Source organism: Colletotrichum truncatum (genome assembly GCF_014235925.2).
Source record: "Colletotrichum truncatum strain CMES1059 chromosome Unknown Contig_0001, whole genome shotgun sequence".
In the NCBI taxonomy this organism is placed as follows: domain Eukaryota; kingdom Fungi; phylum Ascomycota; class Sordariomycetes; order Glomerellales; family Glomerellaceae; genus Colletotrichum; species Colletotrichum truncatum.
Window position 1 is genome coordinate 4,414,264 of NW_027222398.1, and position 24,239 is coordinate 4,438,502.

The window sequence follows — 24,239 nt, forward strand, 5'->3', positions numbered from 1 at the left end:
AGCCAACTAGCGCAAGTTGAATTCCAGCCCAGTATGCAATTCAAGGCCGTTTTTCTTGCGACTGTGTCAGTCCTCTCAGTCGCCAAGGCCGCCCCAATGACGGACGTATCGCCGCCCGAGCACGCAGAACAAATTTTCAAGAGACAAGAACAAAAATGCCCTAAGTTCATTACGAGAACAGGCGTATGTGATAAACCGCATTTTCTTTATTCGACGTGGATGTCTATATATTGAGCTCATAAGACTGACTAACTTGCCTGGGGCAACAAAGGTTTGCAACGGATCGTCGTGTAGAATGAAAGGCGTATTGGGAGTCACTGCAAACTATCCATGCGTACTCGGCTCTTGTGTAAGTTGCATATTCACTAATTATCCCATCCTGATCCAAGATCACCAGGTTCATCGGGGCATAAAAGGAGGTGGTCGGGAAGGTGGACATGAGGGCCATGCTAATCTATCTTGTACTTCACAGACCGGCCCCGGAGGCGGTGACGGAGCTTGCTGCGGAAGGATAACGCGAGGTATCCACGCAAGGTGTCCTAACGGGAACTGGGGTGGTCCCGGAGGGCCTTCATTTCCGATAAACAAGAAAGTTGAAAAGAAGACAGGTCACTAAAGGTTTAAAGATGGTTTTCAAGTTTTCAATGTGGCGTATCTAGATTCGCAGAAATAGGAAAGTTAGAAGTGTCACATGGTGGCAATTTCATAGCTGTGCTTGCTAGTTCAATATGCATGATGATGAAAGGCAGCCTCCAAATCATTTTGGTTAGTTCTCAGACCCCATATTTTTGTGCATATTTTTGTGCTTTTTCAGTTTTAATTTGGTACTGCGCATTATTTGTCTGCCTTTTGATACTATCTTGCAATTTGTAGTCATGGAGTGTCTCCTCCAAAAGCTCTCAAAACTCTGAAGGGTACCTTGAGAACCTCTTGGAAATCCACAATCCATAAAAGACACAGACATCCTTCCAGTCCATCAGCCAAATTAAATGACAGGAAAACATAAATGGTTTCTCAGTCGCCAACTCAAACCGAGCGTTGAAATTTGTCAGTGTCGACCATGAGGCTTGTGGTCCTATCCTTCATTTTTGCCTCAGCTATCCCCGCCTTCGCCCATGTGACGCCTCCGAGGCCAAGTCCCACAAGCACACAAAAAAACTGCCCCCACACATTTTATGAAGAGAATAGAGGGGTATGTCCAACTAAGTGCTCAAAGCCCTCGCCCCAACTTAGCCTGCCAGTCCAGGATCTCTCACATATATGAAGCTGAGATTACCAAAGATTGGGAGCAAGTTGACTCATGCGTAGTTAACGATTTCTAGATATGCATGAATGGTATCTGTTACATGGGTCATGTCCGCGATGGACCTACCTATATATATGGACACCCATGCGACCACGGAAATTGTGTACGTTGGTTCACCATCTCCACTTCCCTCCCTTACCACTCATTGGCTAACCATCTACCTGTTTTGCTTGTCCAGGAACCCCCCTACGGTGGTTACGGAGCTTGTTGTGGCTTCAAATTCAACGACTATAAAGGAGGAGTATGGTGTCCCCAGGGAGCAGATGGATACCAGCATAAAGACCCTATTAACTAGCTATGTTCGCCATTCACAACACCCCGTGATATCTCAGGCGCCACGGAACTCGGGCTGATATTAAAGGAAGTGGTGAAAACTCGTCACGGGCCATATAAATGATTATCCGGTCGATAATTGCCTATGATTCGAGCTTTCAAACTTCGTGTCAGTTTGAAAAGTTGATGTTTAAAGTCCGTTCAAATTGGCTACTGACAGGCTGGTTTCTGTAGATGCCACCAGTTATAAGCACATAAGCCTGTTTTGTGGACGGAGCCAGGAAACGCTTGGAATTGTATGAAGCGGTTTGGGGTTGTTTCTCAAGGACGAAGGGGCATTTTTTAGGCCAGGACAATTTTCCCGCAATGCTGTGAAATACCCGTCTTCTACCAAGCTTAGGGTTCTTACAGTAACCAATTATATAGCATGACTTTTCTTTCACAGTATCTATTCCCGCAACACTCTTAATAGGTTGCTCATGAGTATTACCCTGGAGCACTCGCTTCTGTAATGAATGCTGCAGGCGTTGAATAGGAAGAAAGAGGCTTCATCTTTGCATATTCTTGGCAAACTAATTTTACCTGATGCATTCGTCGTGCAATTTGGTTGCTCCTCTCGATTTTCATCTGATGTCATGTCAGCCTTCATACAGCCAGGGCTATGATAAGCAAATATCCTTTTCAGAAAATAGCGTTTCTCTACAACAAGCCTACACCATTAGATGTAACAGCCTCACGTTGTACATCAGCTGCATCGTCCGTTCTCCAGCTCCACAGTCCTGAGGTATGAATAAAGTCGGGACTTGCTGATGAACAACTCCTCTCATAAGGACTTTCTGGGTAGTCAGGTCGGCCCGAGGGGAAATCAGGTAACAGGACGACTTAGCCGGCTTAGCGGGCCTGTAGTTCCAGGACTATGTAGAAAGGATAATCTTGCTTGCCTTTCGTTGGCAGTGCACTAGCGCTTTGTGATGCTAGTGGAAGGTACCTGTCTTAGTTTATCACTAACCTGGTAGGTATTAGTCTCCTCAGTAGTGCGCGTAGGTAGATGTGCTCCTCAGAGTGACGGCGGGAATAAGAAAATCGTAGCCGGTGACAGCTAACCCATCCATTGCCGTGCCGAATCGAGATGGCGGCGTAAGAGATCGGAGTATCTGCACTCCACAACGGACTGTCACTGTGGCTCAGTCGCCGCCCTTACCTTTCCTAAGAATGCAAGAACCGATCAATACATTGAAATTAAATTATCTCATGGCCATAAAGCACATCCGCGGCAGCCATTTCGCTTTACATTGTGGAACGGATCAACCAGCAAGAAGTACATGATGTCGAGGTTTGTTTCTGTCTCGCTTTGGCTGTGGATATTCTTCCAGGTTTGACGACTGACTAGTTTTTAAAATTCTACTGCTGAAGTTAGGCACTGATGATGAGCTGACTCTATTACTTATCATTAGAACTACAAAATTATTAAATTGCTAATTCATTGGCCAGCTGAGATCAGAGCGGACATCTGTATTGCATGGTAGATTTGTTTGAAACAATCCAATGAGTAGAATTCAGTCTACCAACTTTGTAATTTATAACTTGCATTTGAAATAGAATACAGCAAAACTTGCAACTACAAGTAGCTCGGCCAAAAACAACAGATCATCGCCCTAAGCACAAACTAGCTTGGCACTCTTGAAGCCAAACGGCAATATGCTGCTGGAAAGGAGACCGCCGGAGAGAAGCTTCCCAAAGTAAGGGGCTTCGATGCATTTGCTCTGCCTGGAAGCCTCCAATGCTCCAGTATCAACCTCGTCGCCCGTGCAGCCAAAGTTGGGGAACACCGCAACATAGCATTTCTTGGAGTTGTTCGGGGTGAGCTGGGCGACGAATGAAGTAGGTGGGTGGATGGCGCATGGGTGCTGAACATCCTGGCATTGGCCGGGTGTGAGGGCAATGTTTGGAAATTTGCAGAGAGCCTCGGTGGCGATGTCGGTCAGTTGACAGGCGGGAGCCAGGAAAGGTGAGACAATTGCACCGGCATCAGAGGGGGCGCGTTGCTGAATGGTAAGGGCGGAGGCGACAGTGGAGAGAAGGAAGATGGTAGCTGAGAACTGCTTGCTATGTCAGATGCTATTCGCGTCAACAGACTGAAAGAAGAAGTACCTTCATCTTGAATAGTTTCAATTGACTTAAAGATTAAAGAATGATGACTTGGATGATATTTCGTTGAGTTGTTGGTTTTTTTAATCTATGAGTGATGAGAGACTGGTTGATTGATTGACTTGGCAGGATGAGATTGACTGACAGGATAACAACAGGAATATATACGTTGGAAATGCCTTGATGAATACATGAATGCCTTGTTCAAGTTGCTCATATGATCTAGCTTCTTGCGGCAACAAGATTGAGGTTCACATTAAGCGGCGTAAGGCCCGGAAGGACAAACCAACGAGTGTCACCGAAAACTTAGGCTAGGAACTACGATTCTAAGAAATAGGCTTGAAAACTAACGTCATCTTATCGGGAAGTCCGCTTCTTGTAGAAAGTGCCCAAGGAATAACGCAAAGGTCGTGGCGGAGTGGCTGGGCAAAAACACACACAAAGAACGGATCTAAGCTCCAAATGTGGCGTACAAAGATCGAATCGTAGATATCCTTCAACAATAGATCTTGGAGGCGCACGAAGAACTGATCTAGATTATTTCAGACTAGTGGAATTAGAGTTCGCATCGTTCCCGCTGCCTACTTTAATCAACAGCCAGCAGACGCTTGTTTAGTGTTGATCTAGTGGACGAGACCTATCATTGGTTCGCAAGGCGGCAGTTTTTTTTAGTATGCCGAGTTCGATTTGTCAACACCAAACATTGCGCCTCATGAAAAGACTACACAGTCAAATCTTGCTCAACCAATACAAGTCTCCGAAAACGCCGCGTGGGCACTTGGCCATCTGGAAGACTCGAGTACAAGACCTTTCTGAACCGGATTTTCCTGTTCTGCTTGATATCGTTCTGGCATGTTACGATTCCCTCTTAGACAATGCTTCAAACTGAGGCTATGTCGCTTCCACGATGCGGTGCAACAATGGAATATGTGCCGGGCATTCTGATTAGGACTGCTGAGAACGGGCCTACTTTAGGGTGCCAGATGTCGCTGCTTAGTTCGGGTAAAGGTGGTATGCTTGCTCAGGGTCTGTATTTTTTGACATTCAACTACGCAACGCATTCCTGTCTGTTCAAGGAAGCTATGTAGGCACCGCCTATGTTGCTTGTGTCACTCTTACTTTAATTCACGAGCTAGCATCTAGATTCTAACCCAGACAACTTCCCAATCAAGAATGGCAGAGTATTGTGCCTTTGTTTTTTCATCATTTTTTCCAAGTCATCGTAAGTTTCTGTGTATCCGCCACGCCCTGGAGAGCCCTGCAGTAGCTTAACAAGTGTAACCCTGATAGAACGGCCAACGAATTAGTCTGAAAGCTTCAGGCCCACACTGTGAGAGATCGTCTGAGAGACTTACGCAACCGATTTTGCAAGCACACAGCTTTAGATGATCGGTACAATATGCACATTGGGTGCAGCATGTGCAGTCCTTTGGTGGGTTGGTGCAACTTCTCTTGTCCAGGAGAATGTTCGGGTCAGGTAGACTAAGGCCGCCAAAATCAGGACCTGCAATGGGATTTGCGAGGGATCCGACAGTGAAAAAGAAAACAACCACCGCAAAAAGCCGTGCCATTCTGGAACAATGAAGTGACAAATATTTCTTCGTTCAATTGGTTGGATCAAGCGTCTTTCTGTTCAGACCATTCGTAAACAGGAAACAGTCCCGGAAGGTGGTCAGTAGACAGCACGTCTCCTGTTTTTATACTTGTAGGCAGATCGGCACCAACACGAACATAGCATGTTAATAGCTAATCATTGGCTAGTCCCCCTTAGGTTTTACACCGGCTAGAATGGCATTACTTACTTTTGTAAAGTTACGGTTAAATCGAGACAGAAAGGTTAGTGTCGGCGTTGTCGGACTCAACTGTCAGCACAGCAAAGTAGTATGCCATGCCCTTACTTGCCAGTCATTGTAAAGACATATAGTTTCAATGGGAAATTAAACCTAATCAAGCACTCTATGTAACTTCGCTGTTCTTTCTTGATTGTAAAAAAAAGAAAATGCTATTCATATCAAGCTGCCACAAATTATGATCGGATCGCGCGCCGTAAGAACTCCTTTCGTCTCTATTATCCGACGGCTCTCTTTTGCCCACAACGAAAACTATCACTTGTCGTAATTTTAGGGATGCGTGCTTTCAGCTAGAGACTTGCTAGTCATACCTTAACTTTCTCAGGTTCTTCGGTGGTGAGCACATTAGTAGCCGCTGTTTAAGTTAGCTTTAATATATCTACCTTTGATTGTCCGAAAGCTTCTAGCGACTTGTTGCCCGTCTAGCCAATTACTCTCTCCGCAAAAGAGATACCTGACTCGCTAAGATGACCTGTGACTCCTTTATCTCATTGTTGCATAAAGTCAATATGTTCAATAACATAGTGACGATTCAGGCCAAGTTAGGCACTACCTTGCTTCCCAGGTATGTTGCTTTATCGGAGATTTATCGAGTAGACTTCTTTCAAGAGGAGCTACCGGGTACTTGAGATAACTATGCTTGCTCATTCTCGGTTGTATGTTTTTCTTCTGTGATTAAAGTCTGGATTGCCCCGAGAGCTAGCTTTGGAGGCCATAAGCTGGTGCTTAAGTTTGCCCCAGTCGCAAAGATTACTTTCTTTCTTGGCAAAACAAATTAGCAAGTTCGACATAAATCACTTGACCCGGTGACATGCCGGCTTCAGCATGGAGGAAAGCAACGGGTAAATCACGAATGCGCCTAGCTCAAAAGTTTAGATAAGGATATCCAATTTTTTACAACAGAATAAACCAGCAGCTATGACGGCGATTACTGAACATTTGTGGGGGAGGGAACTGGTTTCCGAAGCCAGCCAACCTATTTCGGTGTCTTTTCTTGGACATCAACTTTGTCATGCTTAAAGTTTCCTTTCTGTTTCAATTTCGGAGCATTTAATAAAGCCTTATTGGTATCAAGTCCGGCTATGCTTCGAATGGTTTTTTACTTGCTGCCATACATCCAACCTTGTTTCCCGGTTTGCAATGCCACATATAATCGCAAAAAGGCCCATTCAATAGCCCTGGCTTAGGAATGAAGCTGAAACACTGTATAAGCAAAGTAACGACTGTAAATTTATATCAAGACTGGAAAGCTATGGCTAATGATAGAATCAGCACAAATTATGCCGACGGCAGCCTGGATAGATCTCATGACTTTATAGATGTGACGAACTAGGCACATAGCAATCAGGCTAGAAAAGGTGTAAAAGAGTGACTTGATTTTAGAAAGAGGGTATGAGTCGTGAGGAAGCGCGTACTTATACGCCTACGGTGTGCGTTTCATATGGCTTACGTAAAACACACCTAGCTCGGTGTGTTCGGTGAGCGTTGACACTATCGTCACAATAGACAATTCCCATACTTTCAAATATGAGTTGGTTGGCTGGCCATTTTACTTGCATCTGTAGAAGGAAGTGCAGAAGCCACCGGTGCCGCAAGTGGTGTAATCGTATCGGCAGCTGCAGGAGTTGCAAGTCCTTGGCGATCCCAGACTGGAATCACAAATCTGGCCGCAGCTGGCTTGGCGCGTCTCCAGCCCTCGAGGGAGATTGGGAGACAGAAAGTCGATACCACCGGCACCAGAGGCCTTAGCGACGCTAATGAACCACGCATGGTCAGAAGGGTGATCAGTCGCAAAGGCGCCTCCAGCAGAGCCATCCACATAGACGCATTGGTTGTCGGTAGTAGTGGCGTAGAGACCCTTGGGGCCAACAACGGTGTTGTCTGCGTTCTTGACGGCAAACAGGGTCTCAAAGGAGACTTCAGTGCAGCTGAGGGAATCCCAAATTCCGGCCGTGGCTTGGGCGGCTTGAGCGGCGAAGATGGCGGCGGCAATGGCCGTGATACTGATGGATTTGACAAACATAGTGGCAAGAAATGTCCTGAAAACTTGGTGTATATCGGTGCTGGGGCTCGATTTGAGGAACTTGAGTGACTGGTTTCCGGCTTTCTGATCCAAGTACTTCGAGATATCGGGCAGTATTTATAGTTAATGGTTCTGGTGTCAAGCCTCTCACCCTTCTAAAGATACGATTCATCTCTGGATGCCTGGTTCCATTTCTGAGATGGAGTATGGGTTCCGATGAATTGTTTACGGCATAGCTCAGATGCCTTTCAATCCCGCTGTGGTCCCACATCAACAGTAGTTGAATCCTACAAATGTGGTGCTTGAGACATTTCTTATTCATGTAGTAATTACACAGTAGACAAATAGGCTAAATGCAAACAGTTTTATACATCTACTGTTGATCCCTCAATTCAAACATAGGCAGCCGCACCATTTCTTGTGCGCTGTTGAACCATAGCCAATGAATACCTTTCGAAGGATTATGCCTTCATTCCTAAGCCCGGGCAGCGTCTCCGACTTGCACCTCTCGCACCAATAGTAGCGCGAGCTTCCACAAGCGAATTCCCCGGCCTATCGACTTGTGCGGCACGCCTAGAAACACTGAGGCGCTGTTAGGAAAGAATACCCAAAACAGATTTGGAGTGTCGAAAGGCATACCCAAACTGACAAATTTATTGACAATCTCTCCAATATGTCGCAGTATCCACCGGTCCGGCGAACCGTAACTTTTGCCTTTTTGGGAACTCGTAACTGCTTGCATACTAAGTTCCTTGACAGGGTAGTAAGCAGATAGATTTTCTAGTTACGTGAATTGGGAAGATCGTAAGCGCATGTGCTAGTTTGCCCCTCTCTATAAGCTCGGTTCGGCAGGCTCACACGAGTCCGGTCGTATTTCAACCAAGTGCGAAGGTCATCATGTTGAGTCGCTAGAGAGAGTTTCTGAAGTCAAAGTAGCATTTAGATAGAACACACACCTAGTGTTTCAAATCCTGAAAACCTCCGTGTTCCATATACGGCGGTTTAACGGAGCGGGAGAGCGGGCTGCGCATCGAAGAGTTCATGTTACCAATGCAAGCGTACGGCACTGCACAAGGCCCTACATTTGAACTTCCTAGGAAGGAGGGGTTGCGACAATCCCAATCTTCTGGTGGCTGAGAATTCTAGGCTTGAGTAGGAGTGCTAGGAAAAGACGGCCCCTAACTCCTTGAAAAGCGCGAGGTTCCGAGTAGCATACATAAGTGTTGACTACCTTAGCTTCATAAATGCTGGATGGGTTACTCTTAAGACTACATCTTAGATTTTACATAGCATACATGATACCGACTTTCGCCTTTAATCAATATACATGTAGATTCTCTTTTACTTCGAGTTGTTTCTCATCTCAGGTCACAGATATTTGCAGCCATTTTGCCTGAGTTTACAATCCTGCGTGACACCCGTCAACGCCCTTCTGTTGTTCTGAAAAAGAGATGATATTTCTTTTGGTAATAGACAAGGTCAAAAGGTCAAGGAAGACTCGTTTCATCCAACAAGTTTTTCATGGGATCATTGCTTGTATTACTTGATCCTCGAACAGAAACCAAACAAATACTTTTGGTGAATCTCTAAATACATATGCAAACTGCCAAAAACGTCCAATTAATTCTGCTTTTTCCTATTGGATGTTAAAACTGGGCAACTCCGACTTTGGCTGATGCTTGATTGGAACGCAGGCATAAGAAGGCGCAGTCATTGCATTGTGGTAAGTTACTATTCCCACTGCAGAAATGCGGCATTTCTTCCTCTTTGCTACCCTTCCTTAACGCTCATACGCCAGGGTTCGTTAGTCTCTTTCTCTGACAATACACCTTACAGGCATTTTCGATGCCCCGGGACCTAAATGGATTATTTACCTTACCCGGCTTGTTTGGGTGTGCCATCCATCACTGTTCCACACCTCCCAGGCTTCAAGCTTGATGACGGCGATTATGACCTCCTCGAAACCTGGATGGGGGGTTAGAACCGGCCACGTCCTGCTTGCTTATCGGCAAACCAGTTCGCCAGGTTGCCGCACTGGCTCAAAGAATGGCTCTTCCTCGGCTTGATTGATGCTCCTACCGATGAGGAACTTGATCGGTCCTTGTTTATCCGGAAGAGTGCCGTATACGGCCCACCCTGCGATGTCATCGATGATTCACTCCTCGCTGAAAAGGGGGAAAACTTAACCAAGCAGCTACGGTCTAACAATTGTCATCTGGGTTTCTCAAACAAGAAACTCAATGATTTGCACTGGTGCCAAACAAAGCCCCTTTATACCGAGGATAAGAATGTATCAGCCATTGGCCTCTCTGAGCTTAATATACCCACCATGGGGTCAGTCGATCTATTCCAGCAATCAAAGGCTACTTTTCTAGTAGGACAAGTCGTGCATCCCAGTGAAGATAGTATACGAACCGAGTTCATTACATCAATTTATTCAAATTGGTTTAAGCTTGCTACAAATAAGATTTCATTACACTAATCACACAATCATAAACCGTCGAACATTACTCTCGTCTTAGTTGTTGAACAACGCGAGCAAACCCCTCTCGACGGCAACGCCAACGGCACCAGCCGCGGCAACAGTCCACACCCACTTGTTGTTGTACTCGCTGAAGCTCGGCCAGAAGCTGTTCTTGGTACGCTTGTACTCCTGCAACTGCTGGAACTTGAGCGGGTTCTCCTTGGCGTAACGCTCTTCCTGGCTAGCCTCGTTCTCCTTGTCGCCACCGAGGTAACGGAGGAGGATGTAGTTGAAGATGGGACCAAGGGCGGCGAGGGGGTGCAGCATACCGGCGCTGTAAAGGAGGACGGGGAAAGAGAGGTGGCAGAGGGCGTCTCCCAGGTAGCTTGGCTTTTGTTAGTGATGACGCCTTTCGTGACACTGTGAGTTGGGGTACTTACTTGGGGTGGCGGACGATGCTCCAGACTCCCTCGCGGTTCAGGTCCTTGCTCTTGCGAGTGTGGGACTCGAGCTGGCTGTCAGCCAAAGTCTCGAGGGCGAGGCCGGAGCTGAAGAGGAAGACAGCCAAGCTGTGGAAGATCTCGGGGTACTCGGTGAACGGCGATGCGCGCGCGCTGGTCAGAGGAGCCTGGAAGGGGAGCGTGAACGGCAGGGCAATGATGGCCTGGAAGGCAGCCTCGGGCAGGAACATGGTGAAGAAGGCCTTGTCCCAGAACTTGGGGTCCTTCTTCTTGGCCTCCACGTACCGAGCGTCATCCTTGCCGCGCTTGACGCTGCGGGTCGCAACGCGGTAGAAGAGACGCAGGCCCCAGGCGCTGACACCAGTGAGAAGAAGCTTCTGAGAGTATCCGAGAGAGTTCCATGCAGAAGGGACGGAAAGACCATCGTAAACTACACGAGTTCCAATGGCCGTCCACCAGGCGTTGGCAACTTGGCCAGAAGGCCAAAGCCAATCCTTGGCCTCGGCTCGGTTGGTGTAGCGGCCGACGGCGTAGGCGACGGTGCTGAGACCAGCATGGAGTGTAAAGGAGGGAAGGAGGGCGTTCTGCAACAGACCGACCGTTGTGGTGGTAGCACTGTTGACGGGGTTGGTTGGGTGCAGGCTGAAGTGAGTGCCATAGCGGTCCTGCTCGGCACCCGACGTCCTCGGCAACCTCCTGGAGATGCCCTCAGCAGAGGGAGCCTTGCCTCCGAACCGAGCTCCGTATCGATCTTGCTCAGCTCCGGATGCATTGGGGACGGCGTTCTTCACCTGAGAGGCAGAAGGCAACTTGTCACCTCCAAACCACCCGCCATATCGGTCCTGTTCAGCACCAGAGGTCTTGGGAAGGCTGTGTTCTATCTTCTCCGCAACCTCCTCACCCTTTCCTCCCAACCATCTTCCATACCGGTCCTGCTCGGCACCAGAAGTGTTAGGGAGGTGGTCCTTGAGGGAAGAACCGCTCGGGCCCTTGTCGCCGCCAAACCAGCGGTTGTACCTGTCTTGCTCTGCTCCAGAGACATGCGGTAACCGATCGCCCAACTTATCAAGAGAAGGGAGCCTGTCGCCGCCAAAGTGGGAGTTGTAACGGTCCTGTTCGGCACCGGAGACGTGAGGCAACCGCTCGCCGAGCTTCTCGGAAGAGGGCAGCTTGTCGCCGCCGAACCAGCCGCCGTAACGCTCCTGCTCGGCTCCAGGGCCGCGAGGGAAGTTCTCCTTGACGGCTTCAGTGGCCTTGTCTCCCTTTCCGGAGAACCAGCCACCGAAGCGGTCCTGTTCCGCGCCCGAAGTCGCGGGCATGCTTGGTGTAGGTATCTTGTCTGTGTTTACCCCCAGATGGGAGTTGTAGCGGTCTTGTTCAGCCATTGTGCTTCCGCCGAGGGCTCAATGTGCAAGATTTTCAAAGGTCGTGCAAGTTCAAGGAATGAAAATTCATGAAGGAGGGGGTGTTCACATGTATTTATTAGAGGGAGGGAGAACCACGGGGTTTTCGGATAGCTAACGGGAGCTCTCTTCTACTGGCATGTTGCTCGTCCGAGCACAGCTACAAGCTTCTGGAGCTAGACGCTGTAAGAATGACGTACATTCCCGGTAGGGCGTTCGCGGCGATCCACCGTACCCTTGTAGCTCGACGTCACAGGCTGGCTCAGGCGGGTACTAGGTACATTGAGGTGATTCTGTTAGTGTTCGATTCTGGGGGCTGTGATGTATCCAGTCGAGCGTAGTAAAGATGTAACACAACGGTCCGTTTTAGAATGAAATCCTGGAGTTGTATATCGAATTTCTGGCTCGAATTGGGTTCTCCATGTCCATATCGGCTTGCGACTTGGGTAGACATCATCAAACGATGACAATCCTTGCATTCGACTATAGCGGCTTCAGGGGCACCAGTAAACTATTAATGCGGGGCTGACGGGTGCAGATCTCAAAGGCGGGGGGGAGCCCGGAACGCATGCATCTTGGCCTAGCAACAGTCAGACAACTTTTGCATTTCTCGATGCGGATGCCATCGGATGATCGATCACATTGGCTCGGGCGGTATACGGTCTCTGAGGGATCATTGCGTGGGTTCAGTAAAAGTATAACCTAGACTCACAACGGTGCTGGGCTACAGCTTATTATGTCGTAGTGTTAGTTCATCGGATTTTTTTTTCAGAAAGAGATTGATTTCATTTCTAACGACATGTAGACAGATTCGCATCTTCAATCTCACCTAAAATAACTCTCTTTTATCCAATCTTCACGTAATGGAAACCAGAACGTCACAAATGAATAAACAAAAAGCGTCCATCTCAGCTAAAACCGAGGTAACATAACGCTCACTTAAAAAAACACCGTAAACTCCAACCAGATTAAAAGAAATTCCCATCATTTCTATACCGATCATACTTCCCAAGAGGGGACTGCGGTAAATCTTGCCTTGGCGGAGGAAACATGGGCGAAACAGGGTGCGTCTTCCGCTGCCCATCATCGTCAACATACGTCGCAGAGTCGAGAATCAAATCAAACAGCGTCTCCTCATCATTCTCGTCCAGAGAGTCCGAAGGATTCGGTGAGAAGGGTAGTACCATCTTCTTTGCTCTTACCTCTGGCGGTCCCGGGCCCCCAGGGGCCCGTTGGTCAGATTTCGCCGACTGTGATGAAGTCCGCGAGTACGAGTTGATCAACTCCTCGAGCATCCTGCAATTGCGGCACAGGATACCAATCCCCGAGTCTGAAAACCTGCAGCTCGAGCCTTGTGTCCCTTGGGTCGAGGACACACTGGTGTGGGGTCCGTGAAAGACCTCTTCATCCGGGCGCAGGCTCGGCCTTATGTTGCATTTGCTGCAACGGATATCGGTATTATTCGAGTCACGAAGCCCGCCTGCGCTAGTCGGGTTGGATTCAACTCCAGAAGAATACTCTGCATCCGATGAGTGATGCTTTGGTGATGTGTTGCTTTTCTCTGAGGTATTGGAGGGAGGCAAGTCTGATTGCTCGGTCAAGACTGATATTCGGGGGAAGGGGATGGTGAGCGTCGAGGGAGCAGGCAGGGTCGCAGCTCGGAGGGCCTTCACTTGTGACGCGCCATCGCTGTGGCTTCGTCTGTTGTGCATGTAAGGGCGAGGTGTTCCTCGTGCGAGAGCTTTGGTGTCGTTCGCAGCGGTAGCTGGCCGAGGATGGTCTGATTTCTCAATGTTCCTAATTCCCGCCGAGGACGCCCATGAGAGGTTTCTCGGCCGATTATTCACCGGACGTTGCGCCTGAAGGGAAGTCGACCGCAATCGGGGTATGCGCGCAGGGGTTTGACTACGGCAATTGATGAAGACGCTCCTAAGGTGAGCCTCGACGACGAGTGATATAGACCCGGTGATTACTGGCATCTGTGCCATGAACATTTCACTGTTGGAGGATTGCGAGGCAAGAAACTTCAGGCGCTCCTCAAGATTAGCCTTGAGGCTTGACATGTTGTTGCTGGCAAACACCTCTTGCTCAACCTGAGCCAGTTCAATGGCGGGTAGAATAGCTGGAGGACTGTTAGTATGTCAAGATTTTACCGGACTTAACGTGTGGCATACCTGGCCGAGGGACCATCCTGTCTGTAGGAAAAAGGCATTTCCATAAGTCGTCCCATGAGCCAATCTTGCCACGCTCTACACCTTCAGAAAGGGCTCTCGCCCTTCCAGCGGTAATGCCGTCTTCTGGGTCATTGCTGGTAGCAGTACCCTCAGACCTAGGATCGCACATTTGCTCTCTTGGAAGCATGAGGTGGTCTTTAAAGGCTTTAGGCTCCGAGAACCCTTTGTCGCAACGGGGGCACTGGAACAAGTAAGCCTCGTTAGGATGTCGGTGGTGTTTTGCAATATGTTGCCTGTGACGGATGAGCTTGGAATACGTTTGATGGAGGGACAAGGTCTTACTGCAGTTCGGAGAGATTAGTCCATTGTCCTTGAGCACAATGCCAACTGTCGTTCACATTAAAACGTGCGGGATTGCGAGTCCTAAATGGACAAGGCAGAGGTAGAGGCGGCGCTGGAGTATGACTATTACCGTCACTCCATTGTTCAGCTGGTGTGGACAGAGGCAAGAGCTCGGGCTTCTTCTCTCCTCCCTTCTCTTTCCGAACTTCACCAGCGCGCCGACCTTCGCCATCGCTTCCGGTCCTATAGCCATGCCTATATCCCCATGCTTCCAATGGCCATGGATTCCTAGTACTCGAAGCTGTAAACGTCGACGCAGGAGAATCCTTACCAGTAGTCGGACTATCAAATTGAGGTTTGCCGGCAGGTTCGTGAGGAGGAGCCTGGGATATGTCGTCTAAGCACTTCACTACCGCGTCCCAGACCTTGAGCGCAAGGGACGATCTGTCGACGTTGGCGCCACCGATACTGACGTCTTCATCCAGGATCATAGTGCAAATCCGAGAAACCAGGTGGCCGCTAGGATTGTGAGGAATATCGACCGAGGAGCCAGCTTGCTTCTTGACGGCTTCTGGTTCATCTCTGTGAGGCGACGGTCCAGTTTCATTATCGGGTAACCTAGCTGGCTTTGGGTCTCGAGAGAAAGCTGCAAGCCTTGCAGAGCATTAGCATGTCATGGAATCCAATCGTGCTTCTTTTTTTCTCTGGAGAACCTACTTGGGGAAACCCCTCAACCTCGACTTTGAAGGAGTTACTGGTGCGGCAGGCAAGCTTCCAAGCCAAGAGGACTCAGTCCGCTCTTCAGGCGTTTCCGGGAGTCTTTTGGATGTGTTTGCTGATGCCGCAACAGGCGGCTTTGAGGAGTCGGGTGAGTCCCTGCGTTTCAACAGGATAGAATCTCTCAGCTGATGCCGTCGCCGTTTGGGGGACGTCAACTTGTTATCCGCCATTCGTCCCGTAGCATGAGACGCACCAGGAGGCGATTCCGGGGATTGCTGGACAGGGCGAGCCTTATGGTCACTCTGGCTCTTTTCGTCCCGTGCGCTATGTCGGCTTGGCGACAATATCCTGAGGGTCATGACGGGACTGCGGCACTGGTCATAGGGCTGCGATGATGAGCTGTAGACGCGCCTTGGCGATCTACTAGAGCGCGAAGGCAGCGTAGAAGATGCAGTTGTTTTCGACTCATCTTCTGGCGAGGTGTATCTTGAGTTTAAGGAAGGCCTGCTGCTACTGGAAACTGGAGGGCGGCACTGAGTCTCAACTCTTGTGCGACGACGACTGGGCGTGTTTGTACGTCGAAGCTGAGAGCTGCCCGTCGGGGAATCACGACGACGTGTCGGTTCAGTCTGCCATATTGGCGAGTTCACGCCGTGCTGTGTATGCCAGAATGGTGAAGTCATCTTGACCTTGGCCCAATACGCTGAGACCTGTATTACAAACTTGCACAGGCGGAATGTAAAGTCTCAATGTCGATGTATGAAGAGCCGTCAACGGCACCAGCGAGAGAACCAAATGAACTCCGAGTGCTCGCTGCAACAGCGGAACGAAAGATATCCGTGAAATCCAAACAAGCCTACCCGCGGGGGGGTCCTGATCAATGATATGTGACCACTTGATGTCCCCCTCGCGGGATCTATGTTGGTAGGGATGAACTGCCTACGCAGCTTCAAGAAGGGGGCCACATCCAGCTGGTGGAGGGAGTGGTCACTAGTCCCTCGCTAGACAGTATCAGTCTGGTCCCTTGTGCGTGAGACGGCATTCCGAAACCTCATGACAGCATTGTCTTCATTGGTCGGAGCCAAAGGGAGAGAAGAAGCTGGAGGCGACACAATTACCAAGGGTCGTCAACACTGAGACAAGGTTCTCACACTCCAACAAGCGGCGGGGAAAAGAGCGTTGACCGTTGTGAAGAGCCCTCCAGCCATGATTGGCTGCGCATTTGTCTCCCTTTAACAGAGATGGCACGATACTGGAGGGTTGGACTCCCTAGATGGCTGGCTTTCTGACTACTTTTGGTGTGTGCAGGGCACAGAGGGAGCCGGTGAATCGAACCGGCCACTCTCAAACACCGTGACCAGCCTGATCCAGAAGTTGGAGGTCTGACTCTGCAGTATATATCGGCGGCTTAGCAGCATATCGCATCGATTTATTGCCCACCCGCCTCAACCAAACACGGCCCCTGAGGCAGGGAACCCGACACCGATTCCCTTCTGACTGGACCATTGACTTGAACGATGTTTATGATTTATCTAAGGACTTGGTAAGTGTTTCTAACTCTGAAAGCCCAAGTGCAGCGTTGCAAAGTTCTGCCAAGTCGAATCACTTTGCCAAATCCGCTGCATCGTCGTCTCATCTTTCCCAGTCACATCTTACCAAGTAGAATGGACGATGTATGAGATTTAAGCTTGGCTTCTCCCAACCTCTTCTGAGAACTCTTCACAGACATTCAAGTGATGTCATTTTGGAGAATTTCACTTGTTGCTTGAATATGTCTTTAAGCCGCATTCTGGCCTTTAAACTGCGTCATTACTGAGCCAAGAACCCAGTAAGAAAGTGAGATAAACCTGGCATGGAAGGAGACAATGGGATTTGAGATGGGGCTGCTAGAATTCGGTCTGACATTGTGGGTGGGTCAAATTGATAATTGATAATTATTAGTTCTTATCTTATCGCTTGAGCACGTCCTTTGGACCCCTGGTACGTACCGCATCTTCTCGGAATCAGGTCGCAGCATGACCAAAAGAAGATCAACACTCAGCTGCTCCCGACTTCGCACGAAAACTCCAAGACGACCAATTATACCAGACATACTCTCACACCGCCAGCCAAGCTGTTCCCTACCGACATCCGCTCCGAGTAACCAGCCTCACTAGCCACAGCTGGCAACATCCTACCGACTCTTGCGACCGACAGAGCCCCTCAGGCACACGACAGCTCAAAGCTTCCCCTCCATGCCCTAGGTCTTGAGATCTCCTTAAGCACGCTTCTTCCACAACATACAGATCCCGCAGGTGCACTGCTAGCCAGCCCACGATGGCTGATGTAAACTACACCGGTGGCCCGGCCAGCGCGCCTCTAGCCGAGGTCAAGAAGCCCAAGAAGAAGAAGGTCTTGCTCATGGGCAAGAGTGGCTCGGGAAAGTCGAGCATGCGAAGCATCATCTTCAGTAACTACATTGCTCGTGATACACGGCGACTGTACGTACTCTTTCCCGCCGGCACATATTTTACGAAGTATCAGGCACTAACCCGAGGTCTCCCTCTAGCGGCGCAACAATCGACATCGACCTCTCCCACGTAAAGTTCCTCGGCAACCTGACCCTCAACCTCTGGGACTGCGGTGGCCAGGAGGCCTTTATGGAGAACTACCTCTCCCAGCAGCGTGTTCATGTCTTCTCGAACGTTGGTGTCCTGATTTACGTCTTCGACATCGAGTCACGCGACATCGATCGCGACCTCGCCACCTACGTATCCATCATCTCGGCCCTGCTGCAATTCTCGCCGGGAGCCAAGATCTACGTCCTCATCCACAAGATGGACCTCGTCGTCCCCGCGCACCGCGAGTCAGTGTACGACGACCGTGTTCGCGTCGTCCGCCAGAAGACGGCCGAGTACGCCAACAGCATCGGGTACCTCCAGCAGCAGCACCCCGACGACGACCCCACGAGCCCCGTGGCCCAGCCGGGCGGCTTCGACATCACGCCCTTCGCGACCAGCATCTGGGACCAGAGCTTGTACAAGGCCTGGGCGAGCATCATCCACGACCTGGTCCCGAACCTGGCGACCATAGAACGCAACCTGGCGAACCTGGGCGTGGCCATCGAGGCGGAAGAGCTGCTCCTCTTCGAACGCACGTCCTTCCTGGCCGTCTCGTCGTGGACCTCGGAAGAGGGCCAGCGCAACCCCACGGAAGACAGGCTGGAGCGCATGTCCAACATCATGAAGCATTTCAAGCAGACCATCAGCCGCTTCACCGGCACGCCGCGCAACGCCGAGCAGTTCGTGCGCATGGAGCACAAGGCCGGCACGCGCTTCAATTTGTTCATTCTCAAGTTCACGACGAATACGTACCTCATGGTCATTCTCCCGCCCGGCGAGGCCCGATTCAACGCTGCCATGCTCAACTGCCAGATCGCCATTGAGCACTTCAAATTCCTCGACGGCCCGACCACCATGATACCCCAGGGCGGCGCGGGACCCGCATAGAGAGGATGGATGCTGAGGAGTGGCTGGGCAGGTGAGAAGGAGGGGAGGGGGGGTGGCCGTCGCGCGGGGTGGGGGAGCAACTTTGTAGATTTTTGTTTTCATGTCGAAATACGCGTGACCAGCAGCTAGCCGCGGTGGCGCATGTCAGGAATGATTGATGATACCATTTGGACGGGCGTTGAAAGGAAGACAAACTTTTTGTAGCACAAGCATACATATCGTACTGCGGCTGAACCCTTTTTGCACGTCACTTGCCAATTGTGTGTTAAATGACGCTCATAGCTTATGTCGTCTATTTCTCGAGCAAAGTCTACATTCCATTCAGAGGCACGGCCTCAGATGCCTAAAGCCAAAGACCAGAGACCACCCGTTTGATAAACACGGGCCAGATAGTTCCAAACGCCACCGTTTCCCACCATTTTTTGATAACCCCCGCTTAAGCCCACTTGACAACGGCAGTTCCGCCCTTCTTGAATTCGAGCATCTCACCGAGAACCAGACTGCGATCAGTGTGGTCCTTGTTGGGGAACGTCGTGGCCAGCACCCATGATCTAGTACGCGTGTCGGGGGACGCACGCTGGACGAATTCGTAGACGTCATCGACGGTGTTGGTGGTGTTGAAGCGCGCGGGCAGTCTCGTGCCGTTGGGGAGCTGAATGCGCAAAGTCAGAGTAGGCTGTGACTCGTCGACAGTGTGCTGGGTAGCCGAAGAGCCGGTGGGAGCGGACGCAGTGGTGGTCGAGGCCGCCGTGGTGGACGCAGAAGAGCTGCCCTCGCCGGGAACAGGGCTGCCGAGACGGCGTCCCTCTCCGCCAAAGGGCTTGTACTTCTTGGGCAGAGGCCGGTAGTTCTCCTGGTGCTGATGGAGCTTGACGTCGACAGGCTGATCGTAGCGGACGTTCATAAGGTGCAGCGGCGCTCTACCGGCGCGAATCATGTTAAGGTCCATAGCGTTCTCCGGGTCGTCGAATCGGTGAAGCTCGCCATCGTCGATGCTGAAGCCGTCCTGCCAAAGGTGCAGGGTGCGCTCCTGGGGCTCTCCGGTCTGGCCAGGCGGACCACCGGAGCCCTCCTGGAAAGTGTTGGGATCAGGGATGCTGCGGCTCTCGACGCCTTCACCGCCCAGAGTCTGGCCGGTGCCTCTGAAGATGTTGGATCGCGAGGGTCCAGCAGGCGACGCAGTCTCGGGACGAGAGGCGTTGCTAAGTGTGTTAGCAGTGATGAGGAATCGGTCAGAGTTCACAACTTACGCCTTAGCCTTGGCAAGGATATCGTTGATGATCTTCTTCGTGCCACCGCCTTCTTGAGAGGGATCCTGCACAGCCAATCCAGATTTCTCGCCTCCAGCAAACAGATCGCCGCGACCTCTGTCATCATAATCATCGTCGTCTTCATCGTCATCGTCATCGTGGGCATGGCCACCTCCGCCAAGGGAGCTCAGTGTAGCAAGACCCTTCTTCTTGGGTGGTGCCTTCCTCGAAGTAGAAGCTTGAGCTGCCTGGGGCGCAGGTCGGCCATCGAGGGTTCGGGGACCAGTATATTCTTCAGCAGGAGCGGCGGCGGGCTGAGCAGGTGCCTGAGCTACAGGCTCGATCTCGCCCTCGGAATCATGGTCGGCATAGTAAGCTTGGGCGGCAAGGCCGATGTCCCAGTTCGCGGCCTCGAGGTACTCTGTACACTAGTGGAAGGGTTAGCTTGGATGACGGATTCACGAAGCGCCTGAATGACGGAACTAGGGTAGGAGACAAAATAAAACAACACATACCCGAGCCTCAGGGAGACCAGTCAGGCTGGTGAAGTCGCGCAGGATGTTGTTGCGCGAGGCGCTGTTGCTACCGGACATGATGGCGGCACTTGAGGTGGGATGGCGGGGAATATGGAGTAATGACTGTGCAGAGGGAGAAAGAAAGAGCGTTAACGTCTTTAACAGAATGGTGTGACTGAAAATCGCAAAGCTCACTGCGATCAATACCTTTGTAGGGAAAAATTGCCGTCTTTGATTATAGTGATGTTGAAAGACCAGTAAGGGTTTAAAGGTTAAGAGGTATAGGTAGACGTAGTGAATGGGCCGGAGGTATCCAAACAGGCAGCTTTAGTGGTCGTAACTGCCTTAGTTAGAGCTTGCTGCATTCGTACTTTCTCTAGCACGTTCCCTGTGACGTGAGGAGCCACCTGGTAGGCCACCCTACTAGTACAGTACCTATACTACCCCACCACTGCCAAAGCCACCATTGCCACCATAGTGAGTAGCAGCCTCCCGGATCAGACATACGCCGCTGGCCGGCCCCCCAGCTTATCTAATCTCTATCGTCCATCTGAATGGCTGAAGCTTAGCTTGGAGGGAGAAGGCTGCTGTTGACGCACAGACCCTACGCAATCATCGGGGCCTGCAGCTGGCTGTGATGATTTTCCGAGGTGAAGCCGGAGCTTCCAGCACCTCTCTCATCGCCGAGTTTCGGTAAACCTGCTTGTTCGCCGCCCGTCGTTGGATCTACTCTCTTTGGTCGAAAGTAGCTCCCTCAACCAACCGCTTCAACTACTCCTTCTTCTCCTTCCTCCCAAATCCATCTTTCGACGATGGCTTCCCTCGACGACTCCCTCCACCCCTTGGCCGAGTCCGGCGTCACGATCCGGTCCGACAGCGAGCAGTATTCGCAGGGCGAAGACCTCACCGAGTCACCCCCCTCGTCAAACTCGCCAATCATCCTCTACAAGCCGCCCACGTTCTGGGGTCTGCTTCGCGGCGCTGCCATCAACCTCTTTCTGCCGTTCATCAACGGCATGATGCTTGGATTTGGAGAATTATTCGCCCACGAGGCGGCGTTCCGGTTAGGATGGGGTGGCACCAAGGTACGAACAGGATGATGCGCCGTATTCAGAGATATTTGTTGGCGGGCAGCGCTTTCTTCCATTTGGAAATGGTGCGCTCCGATCGATGATTATTGGATCTGACGTTTGATAGGTTTTCCCCCTCTCCAGAAGAAGAGCACACCCCATCGGCCCGGGCCTGGAGGTTCGCGACAAGCATCGCAACCCTTCTCCCGGTCTTGATGACCTTACGAGCTTGGAGTGACTAGGTGGATGGGAATGAGGGCCTGAATGCATCGAAAGACATCCCATTGGCCTAAGAGAGCCGTGAGGTTTGCGAATCCGTCTCTTCCCTCCAGAGACGAGGCTGCCCAACGTGTGTTGGGCAGCATGTGAAAAAAAGAAAAGGTCCAAGACTTGACAGGAATTGTGTCTGAAATATAGACACAAACTCATGCATCGGCGTACGGAAGATCGAGGGTGTACAAACAAGGCCCTTAGACGAGCGGCATGGACCGGGTGATTAGGACGAGCCTAGGATTACTGAATCGTACATATAAGGGTAGAAACAAAAACAAACAAAATCAAGCCATTTTCTTTTTGAACTTGTATCCTTGGTCATGCAGGTATTGGTTATTGATTATGGAACATGATAAACCGCCTGTGAATCAGCCTGACGGCTTTACTGATATCCAATGCTGACCTGACCTCCCCCATGCCCATGCCTGCCCATGGTCGGGCACGGGTACGGAGCCGGAAGCTTGGGCCCGCTAGCCGTTCCACCCGACATTTTCCCGGCGCGTCCGTGGTGGTCCCCTGGTGCAGGTCCCCAAAAATTTCCAGCAACCGCGCATCTGTCGATAGAGGCATTCTTCAATTCCCACCACCCACCCTCTCTACCGCAAAATCCAGCCCACCATGCTGCCCAGCAGAGGTGTCCTCCGCTCCCTTCCCTCTGCGAGGGCGACCAGCAGCATATCCAGCCAGGCCGTATGTCCAATCTTTGTTGATTACTCAATAATACAAAGTTACAATTGGATCGAATGTGAAAGCTAACTCAATGGCCAGATCTCCAGAGCACCCAGACGACTCGGCAATGGACGGCAATTCAGCACCTCCCTGCGCAGCGGCGCCGCCCCGTGGACCGCTCTGAGGACCGCAAACTCTAGACTGGCCGGCAGCATGGCCATCGGTGGCTCCCTCGAGACAAGACGAGCCATCTCCCTCTGGAACAAAAACCCCAACCCCGAGTCGACAGCATCAGCCTCGGCGCCGCCCCAATCTCCAGTACTCTCACAACAAGTCGAGCCCGCTGCTTTCGACTCTGCCGCTGCCGCTGCCGCTCCCTCTTCCGTCCCTCCTCCCGCCGAGCCCATCGCGGCCGTCGCCGACGCAGCCCCTTCGGCCTCCTCCATTCCCGAAATCGACGCCGCCTCCCTCCTCGACCTTCCCGAGCAGATCGGCTACCTCAAGACCCTCGGCCTTGACTTCGGCTGGGGACCTTCCAGCGTCATGCAATGGGCCCTCGAGCACGTCCACGTCTACTCCGGCCTCCCCTGGTGGGGTTCCATCGCCGCGACCGCCATCCTCCTGCGTCTGGCCCTCCTGAAGCCCCTCCTCAAGTCCCAGGAGACTACCGCTCGCCTGCAAATCCTCCAGCGCGATCCCAAGTACGAAGAGCTCAAGAACGCCTCCCTCGAGGCGACAACAAGGGGCGACAGCAAGGCCATGATGGAGTACCGCCGCGACCTGGCCATGATGAACCGTGCCGCCGGCGTCAACCCTCTTAACGCCCTCTGGGGATTCCTCCAGATTCCCTTCGGATACGGCATGTTCCGTGTCCTCAACGGCGCCTGCAGCATCCCCGTCCCTGGTCTGGAGAACGGTGGTTTCCTCTGGGTCACTGACCTTTCCGTCCCCGACCCGCTCTACATCCTCCCCATCCTTGGTCCCTTGACCATGTTCGCCATGATGCGCGTATGTCCCCTCTCTCTTTCCCTCCTTCTTTCTTGACGCAATCTACACTGTACAATAACTAACAGGACGCAACACAACAGACTGCAGGCGCAAATGCCACTGCTCAGCAAAAGGCCCAGCAGAAACTCATGATGTGGATCCTCGGTCCCATCTCAGTCGGCGTCACGCTGTACCTCCCCGGTGCGGTGCAGTGGTACTTCTTCGTCTCTGGCGCCATCGGTGTCGTCCAGAACTACCTCCTCACCCTCCCCTCCTTCCGCCGCAGCATGGGCCTCCCCATCATCGCCCCGGCCCCGCAGACCCGGCCTTCAACACCATCCCCGCCACGGGCACATACCAGGCCCCGCGCGCCGGCTCTAACGACGACGGCAGCATCAAGGGCGTCTTCGCCAACGTCCAGCAGACGATCCACAAGGCCAAGGGCGGCGCGGGCAACTACGTAGAGGAGGCCCGCAAGCGCGAGGAGGCCAAGACGGCGGAGAAGTTCCAGGAGAAGAAGTTGGAGCAGCACAGACAGAGGAACTGGGGCAACATTCGAAAGTAAGAAAAATGAGAGGGAAAACATCTCGTCCCTCTTTTTTTTTTTTTTCTTCTTCTTTTTCATGTTATTCTCTATCCGTGATAAGCACGACCACACAAATATGTACATTTAAATCCACCGGGAAAACCTCCCGAGTGTCAGCAGAAGGGGTGGGGGAGGAGAGGAAGGGTGTGGGAGGGAGGGAGGGGGAGTGAGTAAGATACTGTACCATATGGGACCAGGAGATGAAGAAGCAAGAACAACGACTAAAAAAACAAATGG

The 24,239-nt window shown here is 51.3% G+C and overlaps 8 protein-coding genes across 8 annotated transcripts; 3 read left to right on the top strand and 5 right to left on the bottom strand.

Moving 5' to 3' along the window:
• Window positions 1-3,234: 3,234 nt before the first annotated feature.
• On the bottom strand, window positions 3,235-3,736 carry CTRU02_201214 (uncharacterized protein; the record flags this gene model as incomplete). The annotated part of the gene is made up of 2 exons (XM_070203813.1): window positions 3,235-3,678; window positions 3,731-3,736. 2 exons carry the CDS (start codon window positions 3,734-3,736, stop codon window positions 3,235-3,237), a joined length of 450 nt encoding a protein of 149 aa, XP_070062395.1.
• A 3,390-nt stretch (window positions 3,737-7,126) lies between these two features.
• CTRU02_201215 (uncharacterized protein) lies at window positions 7,127-7,600 on the bottom strand (the record flags this gene model as incomplete). The annotated part of the gene is made up of 1 exon (XM_036726245.1): window positions 7,127-7,600. One exon carries the CDS (start codon window positions 7,598-7,600, stop codon window positions 7,127-7,129), a length of 474 nt encoding a protein of 157 aa, XP_036581927.1.
• A 2,518-nt stretch (window positions 7,601-10,118) lies between these two features.
• On the bottom strand, window positions 10,119-11,910 carry CTRU02_201216 (DUF1295 domain protein; the record flags this gene model as incomplete). Its single annotated transcript, XM_036726246.1, has 2 exons — window positions 10,119-10,449; window positions 10,505-11,910. 2 exons carry the CDS (start codon window positions 11,908-11,910, stop codon window positions 10,119-10,121), a joined length of 1,737 nt encoding a protein of 578 aa, XP_036581928.1.
• A 986-nt stretch (window positions 11,911-12,896) lies between these two features.
• Window positions 12,897-15,847, bottom strand: CTRU02_201217 (uncharacterized protein; the record flags this gene model as incomplete). The annotated part of the gene is made up of 4 exons (XM_036726247.1): window positions 12,897-14,050; window positions 14,103-14,395; window positions 14,445-15,098; window positions 15,162-15,847. 4 exons carry the CDS (start codon window positions 15,845-15,847, stop codon window positions 12,897-12,899), a joined length of 2,787 nt encoding a protein of 928 aa, XP_036581929.1.
• A 1,633-nt stretch (window positions 15,848-17,480) lies between these two features.
• Window positions 17,481-18,652, top strand: CTRU02_201218 (GTP-binding protein Gtr1; the record flags this gene model as incomplete). The annotated part of the gene is made up of 2 exons (XM_036726248.1): window positions 17,481-17,644; window positions 17,713-18,652. 2 exons carry the CDS (start codon window positions 17,481-17,483, stop codon window positions 18,650-18,652), a joined length of 1,104 nt encoding a protein of 367 aa, XP_036581930.1.
• Window positions 18,653-19,088: 436 nt separating this feature from the next.
• Window positions 19,089-20,495, bottom strand: CTRU02_201219 (SEP domain-containing protein; the record flags this gene model as incomplete). Its single annotated transcript, XM_036726249.1, has 3 exons — window positions 19,089-19,854; window positions 19,903-20,330; window positions 20,418-20,495. The coding sequence occupies 3 exons, from the start codon at window positions 20,493-20,495 to the stop codon at window positions 19,089-19,091; spliced, it is 1,272 nt and encodes a 423-aa protein (XP_036581931.1).
• Window positions 20,496-21,229: 734 nt separating this feature from the next.
• Window positions 21,230-21,725, top strand: CTRU02_201220 (Mitochondrial import protein 1; the record flags this gene model as incomplete). Its single annotated transcript, XM_036726250.1, has 2 exons — window positions 21,230-21,502; window positions 21,615-21,725. 2 exons carry the CDS (start codon window positions 21,230-21,232, stop codon window positions 21,723-21,725), a joined length of 384 nt encoding a protein of 127 aa, XP_036581932.1.
• A 653-nt stretch (window positions 21,726-22,378) lies between these two features.
• Window positions 22,379-23,981, top strand: CTRU02_201221 (YidC/Oxa1 family membrane protein insertase; the record flags this gene model as incomplete). Its single annotated transcript, XM_070203814.1, has 4 exons — window positions 22,379-22,450; window positions 22,529-23,437; window positions 23,518-23,701; window positions 23,737-23,981. The coding sequence occupies 4 exons, from the start codon at window positions 22,379-22,381 to the stop codon at window positions 23,979-23,981; spliced, it is 1,410 nt and encodes a 469-aa protein (XP_070062396.1).
• Window positions 23,982-24,239: the final 258 nt, after the last annotated feature.